Source organism: Zalophus californianus, chromosome 13 (assembly GCF_009762305.2).
Source record: "Zalophus californianus isolate mZalCal1 chromosome 13, mZalCal1.pri.v2, whole genome shotgun sequence".
NCBI classification, from domain to species: domain Eukaryota; kingdom Metazoa; phylum Chordata; class Mammalia; order Carnivora; family Otariidae; genus Zalophus; species Zalophus californianus.
Genome location: NC_045607.1, coordinates 43109860 through 43131001, shown reverse-complemented (window position 1 = coordinate 43131001; position 21142 = coordinate 43109860). Strand labels below are relative to the sequence as shown.

The window sequence follows — 21142 nt, the reverse complement described above, 5'->3', positions numbered from 1 at the left end:
GTCGGTAAAGTCGTGCTTTTCCCATTAAAAACTGTACACAACGCATCAACACGAGGCATAAACACAGCTCCATGTACTAAGAGATAAATAAATATGCTAAAAATTCCCCCGAACTCTCCAGAGTACAAGGCTGATATATCACACAGAATAGATGAGCTAAAAGTTTTTGGACATCACAGTGCAGGGCAGTTTAGAGCAGAGCTAAAAAAACTTTTTAGGGCTGGAATGAACTGAGCACCAGCCTGGAAAAAAAAGGTAACATTAGAAAACAGGCCAACATCCATTAGGTAACGCACTTCACAAAAGCAAAAGACATCAGGCAAACAGCTACCATTTTCAGAAAAATAACGCAGCGACTTGCGATGCTAAGAGAGAAACTAATTACAAAGAGGAAGGCAACCTATTATTAAAATGGCCACAGAAAGTAGATGCACGGTTTCACTCCCAGACATTTCTAGAAAACTTATTTTGATCACCCAGCCAGATAGGAGCTTTCCTTCTTTTACTATTCTGGCCATTCTGTAAGAGTTCTTTTCTTTTCCCTTTCTTTCTTTTCTTTTTCTTTCTTTTCCTTCCTTCCTTCCTTCTTTCCTTCCTTCCTTCCTTCTTTCCTTCTTTCCTTCCTTCCTTTCTGGAAACTCAATTTCCTTCCCTAGGTAGTTGGAATAGTAATAACTCCATCATAGGATTATTGCCATGTGAGGTATTAGAATAATCGGTACACTAAAAAGTTCTCTTTTGTGTTGTCATATTGGTAAAGCTTTTATGTTTTAATCTTTCTTCACTTTGAGACGGTAAGCTCAAGGAGTGGGAGCACTTTTTGCTCTTCTTTCTGTGCCATGCAATGCATTACCCCTTGCCCAGTACCTGGCAGATGTGCATTCGCTAAGTCTCTCTTGGTCTGAACTGAATCCCAAGCAGGGGTGCATACTCCTGACACTTGTCATGCCTGTAGCATGGGTTCTGTCATTGACGATCCTTTCCCATAACAGATCGTTAGCACTTGAGAGGACCCTGGAAGTCTTCTAGTTTGATACCTTCCTATCCAAAAACAGTGTTGGGAAAAATGCACAGTTCCCAGCCTGTAAATTAGGGTGGGTTCAACTCTAAACTATGCATTAACTAGTTAGTGCCCCTAGAGGGTATTCTTTCTCTGCCCCCTTGATTCTATGCCTTCTTATGCAGGGAAAGGGGGTATCAAAGTAAGGTGTCAGGATGAGGTGAGGTAGGAAGAGGAGAAAAAAAGCTCTTTTCCAACTTCAGCTAAAAACACAAAAATATTTCCCAATTACACTGAATACTTGGATTCATCCGGGAACAAGAGAATGATGCTAAAATAATCAGTCCAGGGACATCCTCTTCTCTTCAGAAATATTCTCTTTCCTTTAAGAAAAATCAACATTTTCCTCTGAGGAAAATTTTTTTTAAATGAGGTTTGCTGATTTTCAACTAGGAATCCTCCCCCAAATTTTAAATCAGAATTGCTCCAGTCCCTAGAGCTCCTCTCTTTTTCAGCTCCAAACAAATTTCCACCCACATCTGTCCCATGCCATAGCTCTTACCTTCGCCCACCTTGAGCAGGAAGATGATTTGAGACTAAGAGGCTCCCGTGAATGAAGCCACAAGGAGATGAAATTGCTGTCAGATGCTCGGTGGAAACGGGGGTACAAACCTCACTTACTGTCACACAAATCAGAGACACAAAAAGTCTCCGAGATAAACCAATCTCATGTCTTCTGCCTTAAAAAGACAGGTGTTTCTCTCACTTTTTCAACCTGCCAAGGATACCAAAAATGAGCCTTCAAAGCCCCATCTCCACCCTTCCAGTTAATCAAGTCTGAAAAATTCCTGCAAGTAAAACAACAGAGGGAGGTTGTGCTGTGAATCGTCAAGGACTTTAGAGTCCCTGTGATTTATAGGTGAGAATGAAGCCTTTCCGTGCACGGGGAAGGTGCACAGGATTCGTAATTTACGGTTTAGGAATTGCAGGCTATGGCAGTAAACCTGCTCAGCTACTCAATCACCCGTTAGAGGGTGACCTCTAACGGAGCCTACAGAGGGCAAGCAGCCTTTTCTCTGCGGGTCAGGGTTCCTGGCTTACCCAAGGGCCTTTGCACTGAACAAAAGAGAAAACCACTTGAGTGAGCATAGCGAATGCAGGCAATTTGGTGGAAGGGAATGAGGGCAGCAGGGGCAGTGCAGCATCACGAGGGGAGAAGTGGAACTGAGAAGTCAAGACACATAGTGTTCATTCACCCTCTCTGGAGACGCAAGGCGGCTTCCTGTCTCTTAACTTCTCCCTCTGCAGGCAGACGTTCTCTGCTTTGGAACTGGGAAGCGGAGCCGGCTAGGCTCTGTTCGGCACTGATGTTGATCAGAATCTCTTTAGGAGAATGGGGGGCTGCTTTAAAAATGTGCTCGCCTCTCCTGGACTGCTGCCTGTCCCTCTCCCTTTATGGACCTGTGAAGTGGGTCTTTTCTGTGCTCATCTTAAACCTCTCAACATGCGACCCTTCGCAGCCCTACTAGCCTCTGCTCTGGTAACACCACTCTCCTGGTTTTCCTTACTCTGAGTTCTCCAACTCCTTTACCAACATACCCCTGACTCTGCCGCCCCACTAACCATGGGGTCCCTACAGCTCTATCCTAGGCCTTTTCTCTTTATACTTTAAACTCCCTCCTTGAGTGAAGCCACTCCTATGGCTTCAATGCCCTTTGCATGGCCCACCTGATTTCTGAGTCCCAGACCCGTACAGCCACTAGCCCGGTGCATATTCTCACTTGGATGTCTCAGAGCACCTCAAAATCAACTCATCCAAACTTCCAGCCCCCCAGACTCCTCCTCTGAGATTCTCAATCTCACTAAGTGGCTCTACTCAAGATGCTCAAGCCAGAAACCTAGGAGTTACCCTTTACTCCTGTTCCCTGCTCTATCCCCGTACATTCCATCACTGATTCTCCGTGCTAAATCTCTCCAATCCACCAAATTCTCTCCACACTTGAGTTAAGGTCGCACCATCTCTTAAATCTGTATCACTGCAGTGGCTCCCAGCTGGTCTCTGTGCATCCATCTTCGCCCCTCCCCGATTTGTGGCCAGGGCAATCCTTTTAACGTTCAAGTCTTACATTGGCTTCTCTGCCATCAGAGGCTTGCTGTGACCGCAGAATAAAGCCCGGAGTTCTCAGGACCTCTGTGTTCTCGTGCATGGCCTCCAAGGCCCCACTACCCCCTGGCAACCCCCCCCACCCCCGCCGCGTGTCACTCCTGCCTCACTCACTATGCAGTACTCACAACTGCCTCCTCTTATCCCTCAGAGATTCCACACTCTTCCCGGCTGGGAGCCTCCACATGGCTCTCTCCTTCTGCCCAGACCACCTTCCTCCCCCGCCTTCTGGCCCTTGCTGAATCTCACTCACCATACGTGTGTCACCTTAAAAATCACTTCTGAGCTCCCCCCCTTACAGACTTTGTGTGTGTGTTGTGTGTGTATTTGTGTGTGCGTTTGTGTTTCGTATATTTGGCACACTGTATTTTCTTCTGCTAAACTTCCCAGGTTTGTAATGATTTATTTCATTTGTTCATTTGTCAGCTTACACAGAGCACCTGCTCGTGCCAAGCACTGCTCTAGGCACCGGGGCGGCAGCATCAACTGCGCGGGATTCCTGTGCTCACAGTGCTTCCATCCTTTGTAAAGTGTCACTCACTATTTGATTTTAAGTTCCGGGAGGAGAAGGTCATGCTTGTTTGGTTTACCATTGTTATTGCAGGGCTCAGCACACCAGCACCTCTCTGGTGCGTGTGAAATATTCGGTAAATATTTGCTCACTGTCTGACTGGCCTCCCGAAGTTACAGGGCACGCAGTGAGTAAATACGTGTTGAATTAGACACCTTCTTTCAGGCAATCATGTGCATTGAACAAGGTAATTTTTCAGATTCATGATGATGATTTTCATTTATTATTTGATTTTTAGTAAGGAACCACTGGTTCTCTTATCCCTCTTAACTAATATAAATCAGTAAGATAATTTCAGAATGAAAATATTATTAAGAAAATTGGACAGGATGGTCTACTAGAGACAAACAGAAAGGATCTATGTCATATTATGTCGAATGTTTAGAGAAGTACTCTCCAAGGAGGGGAAATCTGAGCTGAGACCTGAATGACAAGGAGCCAGTTACACAAAACTCCAGGCGGAGGGTTCTGGACCTGAGAAACAGAAAGTGCGGTGGCTTGGAGGTGGGGAGGAAGAACTAGCAGGGGTGGGGGTGGGGCTGAGAAGCTCCAAGAACACCTGGAGTCCGGTGGGCAGGGCAAATAACGCAAGAGGAGGTCCAAGTAGCTAAGGGCCTGCTTGTGAAGGATGCCACAGACCAAGGGACGGATTTAGGACTTTTTTCTGGTTGTAGTGGGAAGATACTGGAGCTTTTTAAGCAGAGAATGAACATGATCTGGTTTGTGATTTTTGTTTTTTAAGATTTTATTTACTTGACAGAGACAAAGCAAGAAACGGAACACAAGCAGGGGGAGTGGGAGAGGGAGGGAGAAGCAGGCTTCCCCCCCAAGCAGGGAGCCCGATGCAGGGCTCGATCCCAGGACCCTGGGACCATGACCTGAGCCGATGGCAGACGCTTAACGACTGAGCCACCCAGGCGCCCCTGATTTGTGATTTTTAATAAAATATCTTTCTGCTATGTGAAAAATGAACTAAAGAGTTGTGCCGCCCTGGGTAGTAAGATCTCCTAGAATACCAAAGACTACTACAGGAAAAAAATAAAAGGTTATTCATTAACCTTACTCCTTTTTGGTGAGTTTCAAGCCCTTGCTGAGAGCAATGGGATAACTGTCCTATTTTATTGGACATGAGCCAGTTAAGAGGCCATGGCTCTTATCAAATTTGTTTACTTATTTATATGAGATCTATTTATCTACTAATCATTGATGACTCTGATCCATTTGATGGGGGAAAAACAGTAGTCATTTCTGATAAAAAAAAAAATCTCCCTTCAGCTACTACAATGTGCATAACACTGTCACCAGAGGCCTTCCTTCTGAAATGCACTGATGTATCCCACATTTGTCAAACTCATTATTTATGAGCAGTGAGCTATGCAATAGAGTGAGAATCATCCTTAGGGAAACATCTGCCTGTCTTAGATCTGAAACTGCTTATTCTCCAAGGAAAAAAGACTTCAGTTTTTTTTTTTTAAATGTCATTTAAAACAATGTATTGAAGTATTTTTAGTCTGAAGCCTTCTTCTTAAGGCATGGGATAATGACTTTGCTGAATCCTACTGAAAACAAAAACACCTCTAGAAGCTATGGGAGAACAGAAATCACGTTGCTATTTCTTAAATTAAGGAGATGGACTGCTGGACAAGACGAACGGAGCATCTTGATAAGGCCCTCCCATGAAATATGTCCGATGCATTTTTCCTTTTCTTATTTCATTGCAGTACCATTAAGACATTGTGATGCAAGCCGATCTACCTGTTGGAAGCCACATCCTGTCTGTGGAGACAGCAGTAGCAGTAACTGCAGATAGTTGAGAGCACTGAGAATTCTTGTGAGGAAGGGGCTGTACCACCCGTTACAGTCACTCAGCCTTTTACCACACTTCCGTTTGGGCAGAGGCACAGAGCATTAACCTTAGAAAAAGCCTGAGCAGTAAAGTCAGGGCACTACCACCTAGAGGGGAGCTTGATTCAGAGCCCCGTTCCTGCCCAGCCTGGGAGCCCTCACTTGCTCCCTGCTCAAAGCACGGTGCCCAGCCTGAGGTTGTGGCTGGCTTCTGAGCTTCTGCTAAGTTGGTGGGAGGAGGCCCTCTTAAGTGGCAGGAGGTTTAGGACCTGTGACAGACCCATGAGGATGAGGCAGGTGCTTGGGGCAAATTCACTAGGAGGCAACCAATGGAGCCCCAGCAGATGGCAGAGTGCTATGGCAAGAGGATGAGGAACTGGGCTGGCCGGTGGTCAGCATGGAAGGGACTGGCATCGAGTAGTGTAGACCCTGTTATCAGTCTGGACACCAGAAGTGACTCCAATATGGGCACAACGGGGCAGAGAAGGTGGGATGCCGTCTTAAGTGACTGGGGTACCAGATAGAGTTCCAGGCAAGAATTCCCTTCCTGGTCTTGGAACGTGGGACGTGGGGTTGGCCTATAAATAAGATTAGGAGAGACTAGCCTGTCACTAAAACCTGGGAAGAAAGTCAGAGCCTCTGGTGGGTTAAATGCTCCAACTATGGGAACAGAGGGCTCTCAGGGGTATGGAGGAGACCCTGAGAGGTAGCCACAAGGACCAGGCAGACCGGTCTTTGTATCCCACTGATCAATACAGTACTTGGAATGTGGAGGGGCTTAATAAGTAGCTGCTAAATTAATAACCCTGAACCTAGTTCTGAAACCTAGCTTTTTCAAGAAACCTATCCTTACAGATCTATTTAGTGGGTAACTTAAAAGGTTCACTTTGATAATATCCCCTTTCAAACTGTCTTGGAAAAGGCTACTCTATTATATCTGAAAAACTTGAGCCCTGCTCTTGGTTGTCTTTCTCCCGAGCTGACAGAGTGCCCCATGGACCTCTCTCGGAGGCCAGGTGCTGGAGAGCATGGCAGGGAGGCCGGGGAGCCGCGGGGGGTGAACCATACACCTGTGCCATCTGAAACAGCAGTGTGTCCAGTCAGCCCCATGAGTCATCATAGACTGACAAAGGCAGCCAGATTCCAGGGCTCGTTCTAACACTCAATATGTTTTCGGGCTAAAAAAATTTCACGGGCCCACTGTCTGAGGGGTGACTGAGAAACCACGGTTGAGAAAGTCCACCTCTGCAGGAAGTCCGGAAACCTGCCTCTGACCCCGCCTGTCAGGGGGCTTGCAGCCTCTAGGGTTTTTATTTCTGGGAGCCTCAATCACGAACTGGGATGTGCAACTTCTCCTATGGGAGAAAGACCCAACACCTACTTTGCAGAGATACAGTATCGGCAATATTATTAGGAATCAGGGTAGTTAATATTTATCGCACATTTTCTACGTGCAAAACCTATGTGTTATCCTAAGACCTCATAGCAACCTCATGACCTAGGTCTTCTAGCATTACAGCAGAGGAAATAGGGTTAACCAACCAAGGAGCAAAAAAGGGGAGGCATAGGGAGGCAAAGGGATTGTACATATGGTCCTGAAAATTGAAGACTGTACTGTATTGGTCTGCCCAGTGATTCGGCGTGAAACCACAGGGCGCTGAAAGTAGCAAGCTGGCATACCCTCATATTCTTTTTTTTTCCTCTTCTTCTTCCTAACCAGTGAGACTTCCAATCTTTACACACACACACACACACACACACACACACACAATCAACCCTCACCACACACATGAAAATCACTGAACCATCTGTCTCACCTTATTAATTAATGGGAGGTTTGTCCCATTGACATCAATGTCCCAAATTGCAGGTGACTGTGTCAAAATCCCAGCATTCAAGCATTCAAGGCCATGACTTGAAATACCTTATTTTATCCATGCAGGATTTCTTCTGCAAAGGCCCCATGCCCTGGTATCACAGAGAAGTCAAACGTTTTGCATCTTTGAATTATCCTTTCATTTGTTTCCTCTCTCAGTCTTTGAACATCTTTATGTCTGTGAGTTTACATGAAGGCATGCACACACAGGCCGAGAATGTGCAGGTCCCAGTGAAAAAACACGATGGAGTCAAACAGAGCTGCTACAGGCCTCCACAGGCAGTGGGACCCCGTGCCTCTCTGAGACAGTCTCCTTATTTGGAAAACAGGCAAAACACACCTCTCAAAAAGGCTATTCCAAGTAAGTGGACTTTGTAAAGCACCTAACCTATTGTAGATGCTCCGTAAATGGTGCGTATCATTATTACAGCAACTGCATAAAATCAAAGCTAGATAATGACATAATCCACTTAGAAAGGCAGATATGAGATGTACCTCTGACAAAGCAGTAAAACACATTTTATTTGGCATAAGATATTTTTCTAAAGATTTATTTATTTTAGAGAGAGAGAGCATGTGTGAACATGAGTGGGAGGGGCAGAAGGAGAGGGAGAGAGAATCTCAAGTAGATTCCTCACTGAGTGTGGAGCCCAATGTGGGGCTCGATCTCATGACTCTGAGATCACGACCTGAGCTGAAACCAAGAGTCAGACGCTTAACCGACTGTACCACCCAGGCGCCCCTGGTGTAAGATATTTTAAAAACCCCACTTAAAAACTATTCTATCCATAGAATCTGTCTCATCTCTGTCCATTTGCAGTTTGGAAGCACTATGGTCATGCCTATCTAAAGCTGACTAACGGCTGTCTCCAGCACAGCGTCCTTTGTCATGGGGCTCAGTTAATGCCGAATTTAATTATCTATGCTGATGGAAAGAACAGGTCACACATAATCCAAAAGAGCAAATACTTCCTAGATCATTCATCCAATTTCTTTCCCATAATAGCTTACAAGTATTACTTAGGTATCCACTAATGTTGGTACTCTGTAAGAATATGTACCAGTTGATGGTGAGAAGAAATTCAGGACCATGATTCTGATTCAGACAGAACGCTCTCTGATTCAGACAGAACACTATCCTGAACTTGAACACCTGTTGCATAATATTTGCAAGGTGAATAACTGGTGGTGGTCAACCAGTCCTCATTGTATGGCACAGTAATTATTTCACAGCAATTCCATTCAAATTTTAGAATGCTGCCTAGATGAACATCAAGAACCACCAATTAAGTGTCTAGTTTGAAGTTGCTCTTTAGGTCGGTATGAACACAGTGCTAAAGAAATCAGAGGGTTCGTTTTTTTCAAGAGAGTATTAACATCTTTCTTTTGGTGGTCCTACAAAAGTCTGTGAGAGAGAGCCTACATAACTATGAACACAGGGGGAGAAAGGCCATCAGCACTGCTGGGTAAACATCACAATGTTTATGTCCCACTGATCAATGGGACCCTAAGAACAGTGTTGTCTAGCTGGTTTATACTATCATGATGTCACCAATGTCAACACTGCCACAAGGGACAGCAAACCCTCAATGAAATTTTAATTTGTGTTCATTCAACCAAAATGTCAAGTGCCCAGTAGGTGCAAAGGACTGGCCTCCCCATTGCTCTATCTGTATCAGTGGTTTTCAAAGTACTGTATGGAACCCTGGGGGTTCTTTCATGGGGGTCCTGTCGGGTACACAAAGTCATCACATTTCAACTATTTATCTGTGACCCTGGACTTGAACGTAAAACAACATATCACAATACATCAAAATGCAGAAGCAGATAGGGAGAGTCCAATTGTCTTCTAAAGAGACATTAAAGAGATTTACAAAAAATAAATAAATAAATAACAATGCCACTCTTCTTACTCTATTTTTTTGTTTTGGGAAACCATTACTTCTCATGGAAAACATTATATATGTTAATACGTGGTAAGTTTATTATTTTTTCAATGAATAAATATTTGTAAACTTTCCTACTTGTAATTTCTAATATGGTAATACTGATAGATACAACCCATGTAAACAAAAGGCCTTTGGAATTTTCGATAATTTTTAAGAGTATGAAAGTGTTTTGAGACCAAAAAGAAAGGGGGGGGAGAAAAGAAAAAAAAATTGAGAACCACTGTTCTACATCTATCTCAAATCTTACAGTATCCCAGATCCCTGTTCCAACTTTAGTTGTCTTCCCAGGACTTATCACTGCCTAAAATTATATCATACATTTATTTGTTATTTTTCTGTATTTTCCACAAGTCAGTCACTTGCCTATTTGTTCTCAGATCCATTCCCCACCCTTTGCAATACAGGTTCCCCAGGCTTCTGTGCCAAAGACAAGGGGGAGCACTGGAAGGAGAACAGAGCAGGGAACAGATGCCCAAGCACTTTTCATCGCCCTCTCTCCTTTGGACTCATCTTCTTGGCTCCAGGGCTTGTGGACCAGGTCTTTGCTCTGTGCTCCCAGCTCCGGCTGAGCAGCCCTGTATCCCAGGACCTGTAATCCCCTACCCTCCTTTTGTCCAATCCTAGGGTCATGGTGGCTCACACCTTTTGTTATTACTTGCTCACTACACCATCCCAGTTTGACTTTCCAGCTCTGCCCATACTTTGGGCAGAGAGTCATCTCAGGTTCCTCATTTAAAATAGGGATAATAATAATAATAATGGTCAACCAAAGCTTCTGTGAGGATTAGAAAAAAATATCCAGAAAGAACAAAGCACGGTGTTTGGCCCAGAATAGGTAATACATGTTCGTTAATATGACTACTACTGTATTTTAAACTTTGGAATTTTACTGCCCTACAGAAAAAATGGAATCTACTGCTTTCAGCTGGTGTTCAAGTTTTGATTCTTAACTGGGATTCTAATGGATGTGGAAATTATTTTTTTTCCAAGATCATTACTATAATTATGAAATGGTCAATAACTTTTCTCAATTTTTATTTCAGTTGGAAAAGGAGCGTGCAGAGAATGCTGCAGGAGAAATTCTCCTCTGTAATCAGGCATTAGAAGCTGCAGTAAATCACAAGTCTCCCCTTTTTATACCACTGCATAAAGGAAATAAAGCTCATATTCATTCAGCACTTAACTCTCTGCCGGGAACTCATGAAGAGCTTCATGTGCAGTATGACACTCAATTCTCATAACCTTACAAAGCAGATATCATCATTACTACCCCCATTTTCCAGATGAGGAAATGGGCTCAGAGAGGTTCAGGGCTTGCCAAGTCACAGAGCCCATAAAGTGAGGAACAGATTTGAACCTGGACTGATGATGAGCCACTCGTCCTACACTACTTTTGGAAAACAGAAATAAAATCATCAGAACACATCCCATGTGTTTTGACAGTTCCTGCCCACAGACAGTTTCCTAGGGACCTTGGTATATGTCATTAACATATTTGCTCACATTTCTCTTCAAAGACATGGGAAGACAGATGCCCTCAGCTATAGGCTTTTTCTTCCCTACTTTGGGACAGCAAAATATAGATGGTTTATATTTGATGAGGGGCCATAACAGGTAAATCCCTAATATTCAGCAACCTCCTTCCCTCTGCTTCTTATAGGATACACGGTAGGACTTCCTGGCTGGGCCCAGCAACCAAGGTGATGTTGAAGGAAGTCAACCACAAGTAATTCTTGGTCGTCCCCAGATGCTGAGGCTTCACTGTGCTGCCTTGCCAAGCGTCAGCGCTCCCTCACTTCAGCCTGTCATTGCTGGCACCTTCCCGGATGACAGGACTCCGGGGTAAGCAACAAAACAAACACTCGGCCGTTGGCTGCAGAGTCTCCCTTAATCACTGCTCTCCACTCTTGGGATCCTGGGCTGAGTGATACAGAAACACCGAAAACCTATCGCTTCTTTTGAAGAATGAGTTCTCCGTTTCCTGTGAGAACACTAACAATTCATTTTGTCTCTCCATGAAGACAAACACTTTCACTTCCAGAGGCATGCCCTGAGAATCAATGAGACACACCATTAAAGAGGTAGTCACATAATAAAAGGATTCTTTGACAAGCTTTCTTTAAATATTGAACTTTCTCTGAGAAATGAAAATGTGAGCCAAGTAACAAAAAATTCCACACCTTCCTACTTTGGGGAATACATTAGTTCTCCAGGTGGCCACTTAGTGCAAAGTGTTCTGCCAAGCACTGCATCCTGTGGCGGAAACAAGAAGGTGGAATCGGCTTGGTGCGGCCCACACAGGATACGCATGTAAAGCATCTTCTGAAGTCCTACTGTGGACCTGCTCCTGGCCCCAGCAGTCAAGGCCAAGCAGGGTTAATCTTATCCCACGCAAGTTTCCCCTTTCTTCCACTGGCTCCAAGAGATGTAGCAAAAGAGGAAGGGAGCATGGATGATCAACTACACAGTCAGATGCTTGATATAATTCGTGGATTTTTATCCGAGGTTCTTTCCCTCTTCACCTCAATTCACCTGACACGTCTACTTCCTCACACTGATACCACGTGATGCTGAGGGAAGCAACGTTTAAAGCATATCCAACACTGAGCTAAGTGTTTGAAATGTAGCATGTTATTTAATACCCTCAACAATCCTATGAAGTAGCTACTGATACACGCATTTTATAGATGAAGAAACAAACTTAGAGAGACTGAAGATTTGCTAGTAAAAGTTGATCACTGGGATTCAAAGTCATGTCTGGCAGACACTAATGCTTTTGTTCCTTTTTACCGCCACCCCACCACCCAGCCGCTCCAAACTGGCTCATTTTCCCAGAGCATCCATTTTACTAGAAGAAGACTTAATGGAAAAGCTGATTATGTGAAGGAAAACATGGATAGAATTAGACTATGAATTTAGCATGAGTTATTAAAGCTAAAATGACAGAAAGGTCCTGTCTGCAGAGACCTTACAGACAACACATGTCCCTAAACCTACAGGTATTTTAAAGGAAATGAATCACTCTCTACACATGGAGATCTAGGGCAGGCCAATAATTGGATCTCCCTTCAAAATGACATTATTTAAGTATCTATATCCTATCTATAGGGAGGCAGAGCCCTGGTCAGGAGGGCAGAGAGGGAAGGCCTCTGGTATCAGGGCTCTGCAGATGAGCCCTGCTTAGATAAATAAACCTGTGCTCTCTGTAGAAGTCAGTTGGGAATTCCAGTACATGCTTAGGGGTCTCATCCTCACTCCAAATGGCGTGTACCACTGTTCCTTCCAACTCCATACTCTGTTCTGGGCAAGAGTTCTAGTTAAGTCACTTTTGTCCATCCCGTTGCACTTCCAGATATATTTCCACATCCCCTACAGGATGGCTCTGAGCTGGCCTGCTTCTCCAGCAGCATTGACCTCCATAGTGTAGCCTTCCCTGGCTAAGGAAGGACGCCATTTCTACACTCACTAACCAAGTTAAAGCAGCAGATGCCCCACCCCCGCCGCATTTCAGCTTTTGTTTTTCATCTCTGTTTTCCACTGAATATCACATATCCCTTTTCCCTTCCCAACTGATGCTGAGAAGTAACAACTTGTCACCTGAGATCTGGCTCATTAAAATTGCATAGCACAGGTAATGGAGAACTCAGTGCAGGTTGGGACAGTAGGTAATTAGCCTTCCCTTACAGGGCAGTCTCTAGGTCCTCTGAGCTCCCTGTATCTACTTCCCTTCTTCTCTGCTTCTTATCACAAGGAGGCACTCACCATTTTTCAGAGGCATCTCTTGGGATTTGTTGAGTGGGGGTGGTTATTTAACACTGTCCTCATTAACAGAGCCACCAAGTCACTGCAGTATTGGGTTAACAAGGCAGGGAATTGTGACCATCCAAAATAGACCATCAATTCTCCAGTAGCCAGTGGGGGTGTGGAAGAGTGGATTCAACTGTGTCTGCAAGTTTTCCATGAATATACAACTGAACAAACGTGGGGTCCCAGGCACCCCAGAGGAAGAAAGTTCTTAAAAAGAGCAGAACCGGGGCACTTGGGTAGCTCAGTTGGTTAAGCGTCCAACTCTTGATTTCAGCTCAGGTCATGATCTCAGGGTCCTAGGAGCAAGCCCCACCTCAGACTCCACACTCAGGGAAGAGTCTGCTTGTTCCTCTCCCTCTCTTCCTCCCCCTGCTCACACACACTCTCTCTCTCAAATAAATAAATAAGATCTTAAAAAAAAAAAAAAAAGCAGAACCTTGCAGTTCCCATCAGTAATGACCCGCTATAATTTCTATCAGACGCAGGACCCTATCTATTTTCACATTCCTCACTGTGACTGCTGGGTTTGTCTTAGGACTTTTCCCAGAGAGGATTTAACATCTGTAACAAGCAAGGGTAAATCAAGGATGGTATTGGTTCTGGGATAAGAATGTCACAGACCCGAGATGTTGGAGTAGTTGTGACCATGGCTACGGAGTTGGGTCACCTTGGGTCTGAATCCTAGCCCTGCCTGTGAGACCCTGGCCAAGTTACTTAATCTTTCTCATCTGTGAAACTGAAATCATACTATGTGCCTTAGAGGATTGTTTTACATTTTAAATGACATAATATAGGTAAAGTATTTAGGGTAGTACCTGTCCAAAAGATGGCAGCTTTATTATTAGGCCCTCCCAACTAGTAAATTCTTAGAAAGCCAAACAATCTCTTAGATCCCAAAGGCAAATCATGTTTCCAGGGCCTTGGGAAAACTTGCTAGCTCACAAGGCTATCTTGGGAGCTCCATTCCTGGCACTAAGCTACCTGAGAACCCTTTCCCCATCCTCTTGAGAGATCAAATTGAGGTAACCTTGCCCAACACTGATTTTACTGAGTAGCTTGTCCCAGATGTGACCAGTAGGCTATCTCCCCTCTTCTCCACTGACCTGTACCCACCCTCTGCTGAGGTTAGCTGGTTTAACACTGGACATGGGCAGGTTCAGTACTCAATCTTCTGAAAACCAAGTGAGAAGACCCAACCAAATGGCTTTTCCCCTATAGTTAGGTGTTCATCCCCAAAACTCTAGCTCCTTAAAAAACATTGAAATTTCCCAAAGTCTTTGAGAGATGACAACCTGTAGAGAGATTACAACTCCATGAAAGAGCAATTCAGCGATGAAAACTGCTAACTTTTAAAAATCTTGTTGAGTCTTTTATAATGCATTTTATTGTTCTAGGGATACTGTTCAGAAACTGCCCAGTGGTCTCCATGAATTTGGGTTGGTAGTTATGCAGAAATGTATGCAGAGAGAGAAAAGCAATGAACACATTTGTTTCTCAGCACCACTTAGAGGTGATTATGGCTCTGGCTGGTTGTTTCTACTCACACTGCCTCCTTTAATCCTTACAAAAGTCCTGTGAGATCGAATTACAGTTGTCAGTTTACAAACAGAAACGTGTAAGCTCAGCAATTATGTGTTTACCAACGTCACAGAACACCTCGCGAGGGCAGAGCTCCTTGAATTAATTCAAGTCTCTGCAAGTCCAGGGCCAATTCTACCACATGGTAAATACATTTTGCTGATGTACGTTCTGTCTTACCAGTGTTATACAGATTTATATCAAAACTAAAAAATGAGGGGGACCTACAATAAAAAAAAAAAAGTTAAAGTTTAAAGCCTAATTATAAACCCACTTCCCTGACACCCTCATGTCTGAAAAGTTCTCCCCACGGACATTTTTATAGTCTCATGTTTCCTGCCACAATATTTTGAGAGAGGATGAAACTCAGCTGTAGCCTAATGCCAAAGGGATGCAACTATTTCCACAATGCACTTGACCACTGAACAAACTACTCATTGTAGAAAACCGTACAGAGCAACCAGACATTCTGGACATTCTGGAAGCTGCTCAAAGACATGAGCTCTGCTTTGCTCTCTCAGTGCCTAAAATAGGCCCTGCTTCTGAGCAGGTGCTTGACAAGCAGTCATTGAATGAATGAATGAACGAACGAACGGTAGTAATAGGTCATTAGAGGCTCACAAGTGTTTTCATGAGGCTAAGTCATCCCTTCCCCAATCTTGGAATGTAACATGGAAATAGTTACAGTGCCTGGACACACACTCCAGGCATTTCGGAGGTGATTTTTTAAACAGAAGTAAATAAAAACAAACAAACAAACAAATCACTTCCTTAAAAGTTACAACAAAATCATGTTTTGTAAAATTTTCTCCATCCTAGACAACCTCCTAGAACCACTGATTGAGAAATCTTTAGCCATGTGAAGGAAAATCTGCAAAATAATGATTCATGCTCTGAATGGTAGGGGGGGGACAAAGGCATGGATTTTTCACTACTCTTGAACCCAAACTCTGACTTCCGAATGACTTATTAGCCGTACAACCTTGGGAAAGTCCCTGAGCTTGTTTAAATGTCAGCATCCTCACTGGTAAAATGGAATATTTAATTAATTTAGTTATTGCAAGAATTAAGAAAGATTAACAGCTTGCACTTAGCAAGGTCAAGAGACGTGAGTCCCTTCCCTTGCCTTTCTCGCTTTCCTTCCCCGCCCTCTCCTTCCCTGACACCCATCTATTCTAAAACCATAAAGGTAGGTGAGATCATGTAATTAATTTTTAAATGTTCTTATTCCTCCTGTTCAGAGACTTTTTAAAAACATGAGTTGGAGGAGCTCTAAGTTTTCCACTCATTTTTTCCTTAGTGTTAGAACTAAGACATTACGTCCTATTATATAACAGAAAAACAGAGAAGCTGAGGGCTAGAACATAAAAGTTATTGTTAACTAGACAGGCAACAGAATAAAGAAGATGTAGCTATTTTTCTGCTGTTATCTCTAAAAGTGGTTGAAGAGATACAATGGAAGAGGAGGAGGCCTCTGCTTCTGAAGTTACTGCTGTCTTAGAAGCTTTCACAGGGACATCTGTTGACTTTTTCACAAGGGAGGTTAAGGGGATCAACGGGGAGTGGAGGAGACTATGGTTCACGAGGGAGCCACATCTGTTTGGTATGCTCCCAACTGAGAACGCTCAACTTCAAAATAGTACGGGTATCCTAGTTAAACTAGGATCCAGGAACAGATGAAAGCTTTTCTTTCCCCCCATGTTTCAATGGCAGAGATCAATAGCTGTTTATATGCTTTAATACCTAACTGAGGGTGAAGCCTTCACATCTGTCAGTATTTTCCGGTCCTATTTCCTTGGATCACAGTGGGGAGGAGGTGAAGTCTGAACCCCTCCCAATTCCCAGGCAAGAACACAGAAATATGCCTGGGATCCAAAGCCATAATGCTAAGCAGAACTCCCCATTTCTCATCCATCCGGGGTCTGCTGTTTGCAGAGAATTCTTCTTTTACTTTATCCTGACAGACATCTTGATCATTTCCATGATAATGACTCACGGCAGAACAAAGATCAAAAAGATGAAAAGTAGGCTGGAATCAGGGGGAGGAAGAAGAGGAGGAAATGAATTCTAACAGAGAAAGTGGCTCCTAAAGATAAGTTTTTTTTCAAAAGATAGCAACAATTTAATCCAAGGGCAAATGACAGAGGTGAGCAGGATGCTGATGAAGACCTTTAGGGTAATGGTGGATGGCAGTGGTTTTTACTGACCCCTAACATTTCACGTTGGAAAAATTAAACTCTATGAAGACAAGGTGCAGGATATACTGAGGATGGTGATAAAGGGATTCAGAGGTTCCGTTTAACTTTTGATCACCAGCACTACAGACATGTTTGGACTTTATAAAGATTATTTTTCCTCCATCCTTCCATCCATCGATCTGTCTATCCATCCATCCATTCAATAACTTGTAAGGCACCAAGACTGGACTTAGTACTGAAATATTTAAATGAATAAAAGACATTCCATAACCTTAAGGGGCTTACATTCTAATGGGTGAAAGCCTTCACAGAGGACATGGTATAAAGGATGCAGGAAAATTCACTAGTTAGAGAAGATGGGGGATTCCAAAAGGAGAAAACCAGACGGATAAAACCAGAGAGGTAAGATACAGACTGTTTTTGGGGGGGAATGAAAAGCATTCTGGGCAGTTAAAGTAAACAGAGGAGTGGCAGGTGCTTAGTACAGGGCAGATTCTTAGGTCTCATCTAAGAGATTTTGATTTAGTTGGGGGAAGGTCAAAGAATTTGCATTTTGAAAAGAAGGCCCACATAAACAAATGCTTGACAACTCTAACTTATATAGATTAACATTTCCCCAAAGATGCTAATGGTGCTTCATCTAAAAAGAAAAAAAAAAGATACAGGTTCAAATTAGGAAATACTACATATTAAAGTATTCCTTTCTCCGAGACTTATAATACACATTAGAATATTAAAAGTCCTGCAGTAAAGGAATTGTTGTCATTCAGCAGTTCCCAACTTATTTTTCATGGACAAAAAAAAAAGCACAGTGCACCTATTAAGATCTCTCAGAACTATGTACTATGGAACAAAGGTTGGGCAGAGCTGAAACAGGATTCTGACCAGGTGATTATGTTCTGCAAGTCCACTGAATGGCTAAGGAAATGTCTGGAAAAAGACAGCAAAGTCAGTGACTCTGGGGGATATGGCGGCATCCACTGATTTCCTCCAAGTAAAGTCTAAAACCATCTATGATGTCCTAGTTTCCAAGCCGACTGCCAGAAGCTTCCTTACTCTCAAGTAACACACCATGGCTCTGCGATGTTATTTCTGGTCACCAACTCTATGTGGTAACCACAGCCGCCAGAGACAGCAGCAGTGCCCAGAGTTCAAAGCACCAAGGAGCAGAAACAGAAGGGGAAAGACAAAGAGGACGTATCCTTGCCCACATTTATTTATCTTTATTGCTATCACATGTTCTGCACAGAGCATTGGAAGTTGGCAAAATTCCTCCTAGCAACAAAAGAAGCCTCTGACAGTCAATGAAAGTACAAAAAGATATGAACCGAAGAACTTCCCATCCCCCTGCGGTGCCTGTTATATGGCTGGGGGAGTTCTGGAACCCTGCCTTCTTCCTCCTGTGCTGGTGAGCCAAGGGAGTTTGCCGGAGCACACACACCACCTCCTTCCTTAGCAAGGAACAGCACAGAGCAAGAGCAGGACAGAGCTGGACAAGCAAGGCAGCAGAGTGGTTCTGAGCAAATTGGTTTGCGTGCTGAATATTTCAAGACGTACATGCAATGTATACACTTTTCTCCCCCCTGGTATTAGCTTAATTACTTCCATACCCCGCCCCCCACCCACCTCAACTTCCCATATGCCACATGGAGACACACACATCCCATCTAGAGGGGATTTCAACAATGTGTTCCAAATGCTTCTTTTATATCCCAAACCAGAGCTTTTTAATACTACTGTCCAAGAGCACAAGTATTTTCTCTATCATTCCACAAATAATTCCTGAGTGCCTACAAAGGTTCCAGGGCACCGTGTTAGATACTGGAAACACAAGAGTGGAAGTAGGAGAGTGCTCATTCCTATTGAATCTCAGGCCTAAAAAAACAAAACCAAACCAAACCTGAATTTTAAATTCAGCCTGTCAGTGCATGGAAAATCCAATTATCAGCAGCATAAAGAAATATAAAAGGGAGATAAGGTTTAGTCCTTCCCCTTGAAGAGTTTTATGGCTCAGAGCGCCAAGCAAATGAAAGCATTTGCATTTCAAGTGTCCCTAGTGGGTCCAGCAGCTTACACAAGAGTCCACAGTTAACAGTACAGCCTGGAACTAATAACAAATGATCAGGAGTGGGCAGAACAGAATGCCAGGACCTCTATTTCCCCAGAATGCCAATCCCTGTTTGATTGATCCCCAAACAAGCCCATGGATTCTCACACTGGGATTCCCTAACCTGAGAGATGAATACCAATAAATGCACTAGAGTTAATGTAACTTTAACTAATTAGCCAAAAAGTGAAAATTCTACCAGGATAACTGCGTGGGTCTGGGGCCTAGTCCTAAGGAAGCCAGCAAGATCAAATCTAACATCTCACCAAGGCAATGTTCCCTAACATGTGGTATGTGTACCACTGAGGCCCACAAAATAACTGTAAGTAGTTCACAAATGGTTTTTTGGTGTTTTGGTGGGTTTTTTTGTTTTGTGTTTTTAAATTTCAAGGAGGTTCTTAGATGTGGAAAAAGACACTGCTGGTATGGTGGAATTTAGGGAAATATCGATAGGTGTTCCCCAGCATTTAAAGACAGTCCTAGAAGAAGCCTCTGCAAACTTTCTGAACTTGGGTGGGATGCAGCAAAATAAGCAAGAAGCTGGTCACGGACTTACCCACACAGGTTGGAAATATGTCCTCATTGTTGATCTGGACCTCGATCCAATCCATAAGAAGGTTCATGTACTGAGGAGCTGGGAGGGCAGTTGGCTTCTTGTATTTGAGGTCATCCTGCCACCGATACTCATATTTGGGGCCCCCCGACATCACGGGGCAGGTCTGCTCGGTGCAGAACTCACAGATGGTGCCATAGATGAGGTTGATCCGATTGAAGAAGTCCACCACGTGCACCGCCACCCAGTCGTTCTGGTCCTCCCCACTGGGCAGCTGCACAGCAGCCTTCAGATCCACGCCTGAATTGAGGGATGCCTGAGCCCGTTTGTGGAGCTCAAATCTCTGTGTGCCAGGTTCAAATTTCCTCTTGGGCCGGAAGGTCTTGTCCTTGTTGAACACCTGCTTCAAGGCTATGGACATGGTCTTCTCCTTCTCTTCCCTTTTTTTGCAGGAAGCAAAAAGGCACCTAGAACTTCTCAGGGAGAGGTCACAACCCAGCAGCGCTTTCCACTGCCAGCCCTCTGGCCCCAGGCTTGCGGTACGCAGCTTTTAATCTCTTTTAGGCGGCCCCTTCCACCTTCCTCTTGAATAGTCTCCAAGAGAACCTCATGTTTCTTTCTAAAGGCTGAAGAGAAAAGGGTCTTATTAGTACCCAGTTTGCATGTAAGAACGACAAACGCTTAGATCTGATTTCCACCTCGCTTCTGTCAGTACCTACTTCTACCCAGGCATAAGGATATTGAGGACACGCCAAACCCCCGAGCATCTGTAATGGTGATTCAAACCACACAAATAACTCTTTTTTCTTCATGGCCTTGGTCAAATCTCTGGCAACTCTTCCCTGTGTGGATGTAGGCTAATGGACTCTCTAAGAGGTTAACATGAACATGTTAGTCAAGGGCCCATCCCCATCCCACATAGGCCCCTTTATAGAGCACTCCCCACTGCCTTTATTGAGTAAGCATGGAATCACTACCCCATGCTCTTAAATATAACTGGTTGGAGGAGGGGTGGCTATCACACCATGCTGGCTAATAAGAATATCTCTCCTCGGAATTTGCGATCAGGGCCCAGCCTTTGTCAGGCATTGTTCCTGAGAAACAATGAAAACTGGGCCCGGTTGAGCCCTCCTTGGACCACATGCAGTGCAGTTAAGAAAGCTGCTCTCAGAGAGGGGAGGGAGGAGAGAAGAATGAGGAAGGAAGGAGAGTAAGGGGGGGGAGAGGAGGAGAGGGGAGAGAAGGAAAATGTCACTGACAGAGAACCAGATACAAGGGCACAAGCGGCTATAGGAAGAAGACAAGAGAAAAAGAGAAACAGTGAGGACAGTGGTTTCTTAAGTTCCTGTTAATCTTCTAGGAATTGGTTCCAGTTATTTTTTTAACATTTTATTTATTTATTTGACAGAGAGAGACAGCGAGAGAGGGAACACAAGCAGGGGGAGTGGGAGAGGGAGCAGGCCCCCCACTGAGCAGGGAGCCCCATGCCGGGCT

The 21142-nt window shown here is 44.0% G+C and overlaps 1 protein-coding gene across 4 annotated transcripts in view; it reads right to left on the bottom strand.

Moving 5' to 3' along the window:
* Window positions 1–21142, bottom strand: part of MOB3B (MOB kinase activator 3B) — a 187030-nt gene that overhangs the window by 102027 nt on the left and 63861 nt on the right. For all 4 annotated transcript variants that reach the window (XM_027616095.2, XM_027616091.2, XM_027616092.2 and 1 more), the window contains exon 2: window positions 19652–20274. In XM_027616095.2, the coding sequence (XP_027471896.1) occupies window positions 19652–20069 (418 nt within the window). In that variant the 5' untranslated portion in view covers window positions 20070–20274. The remainder of the gene's footprint in view (window positions 1–19651; window positions 20275–21142) is intronic.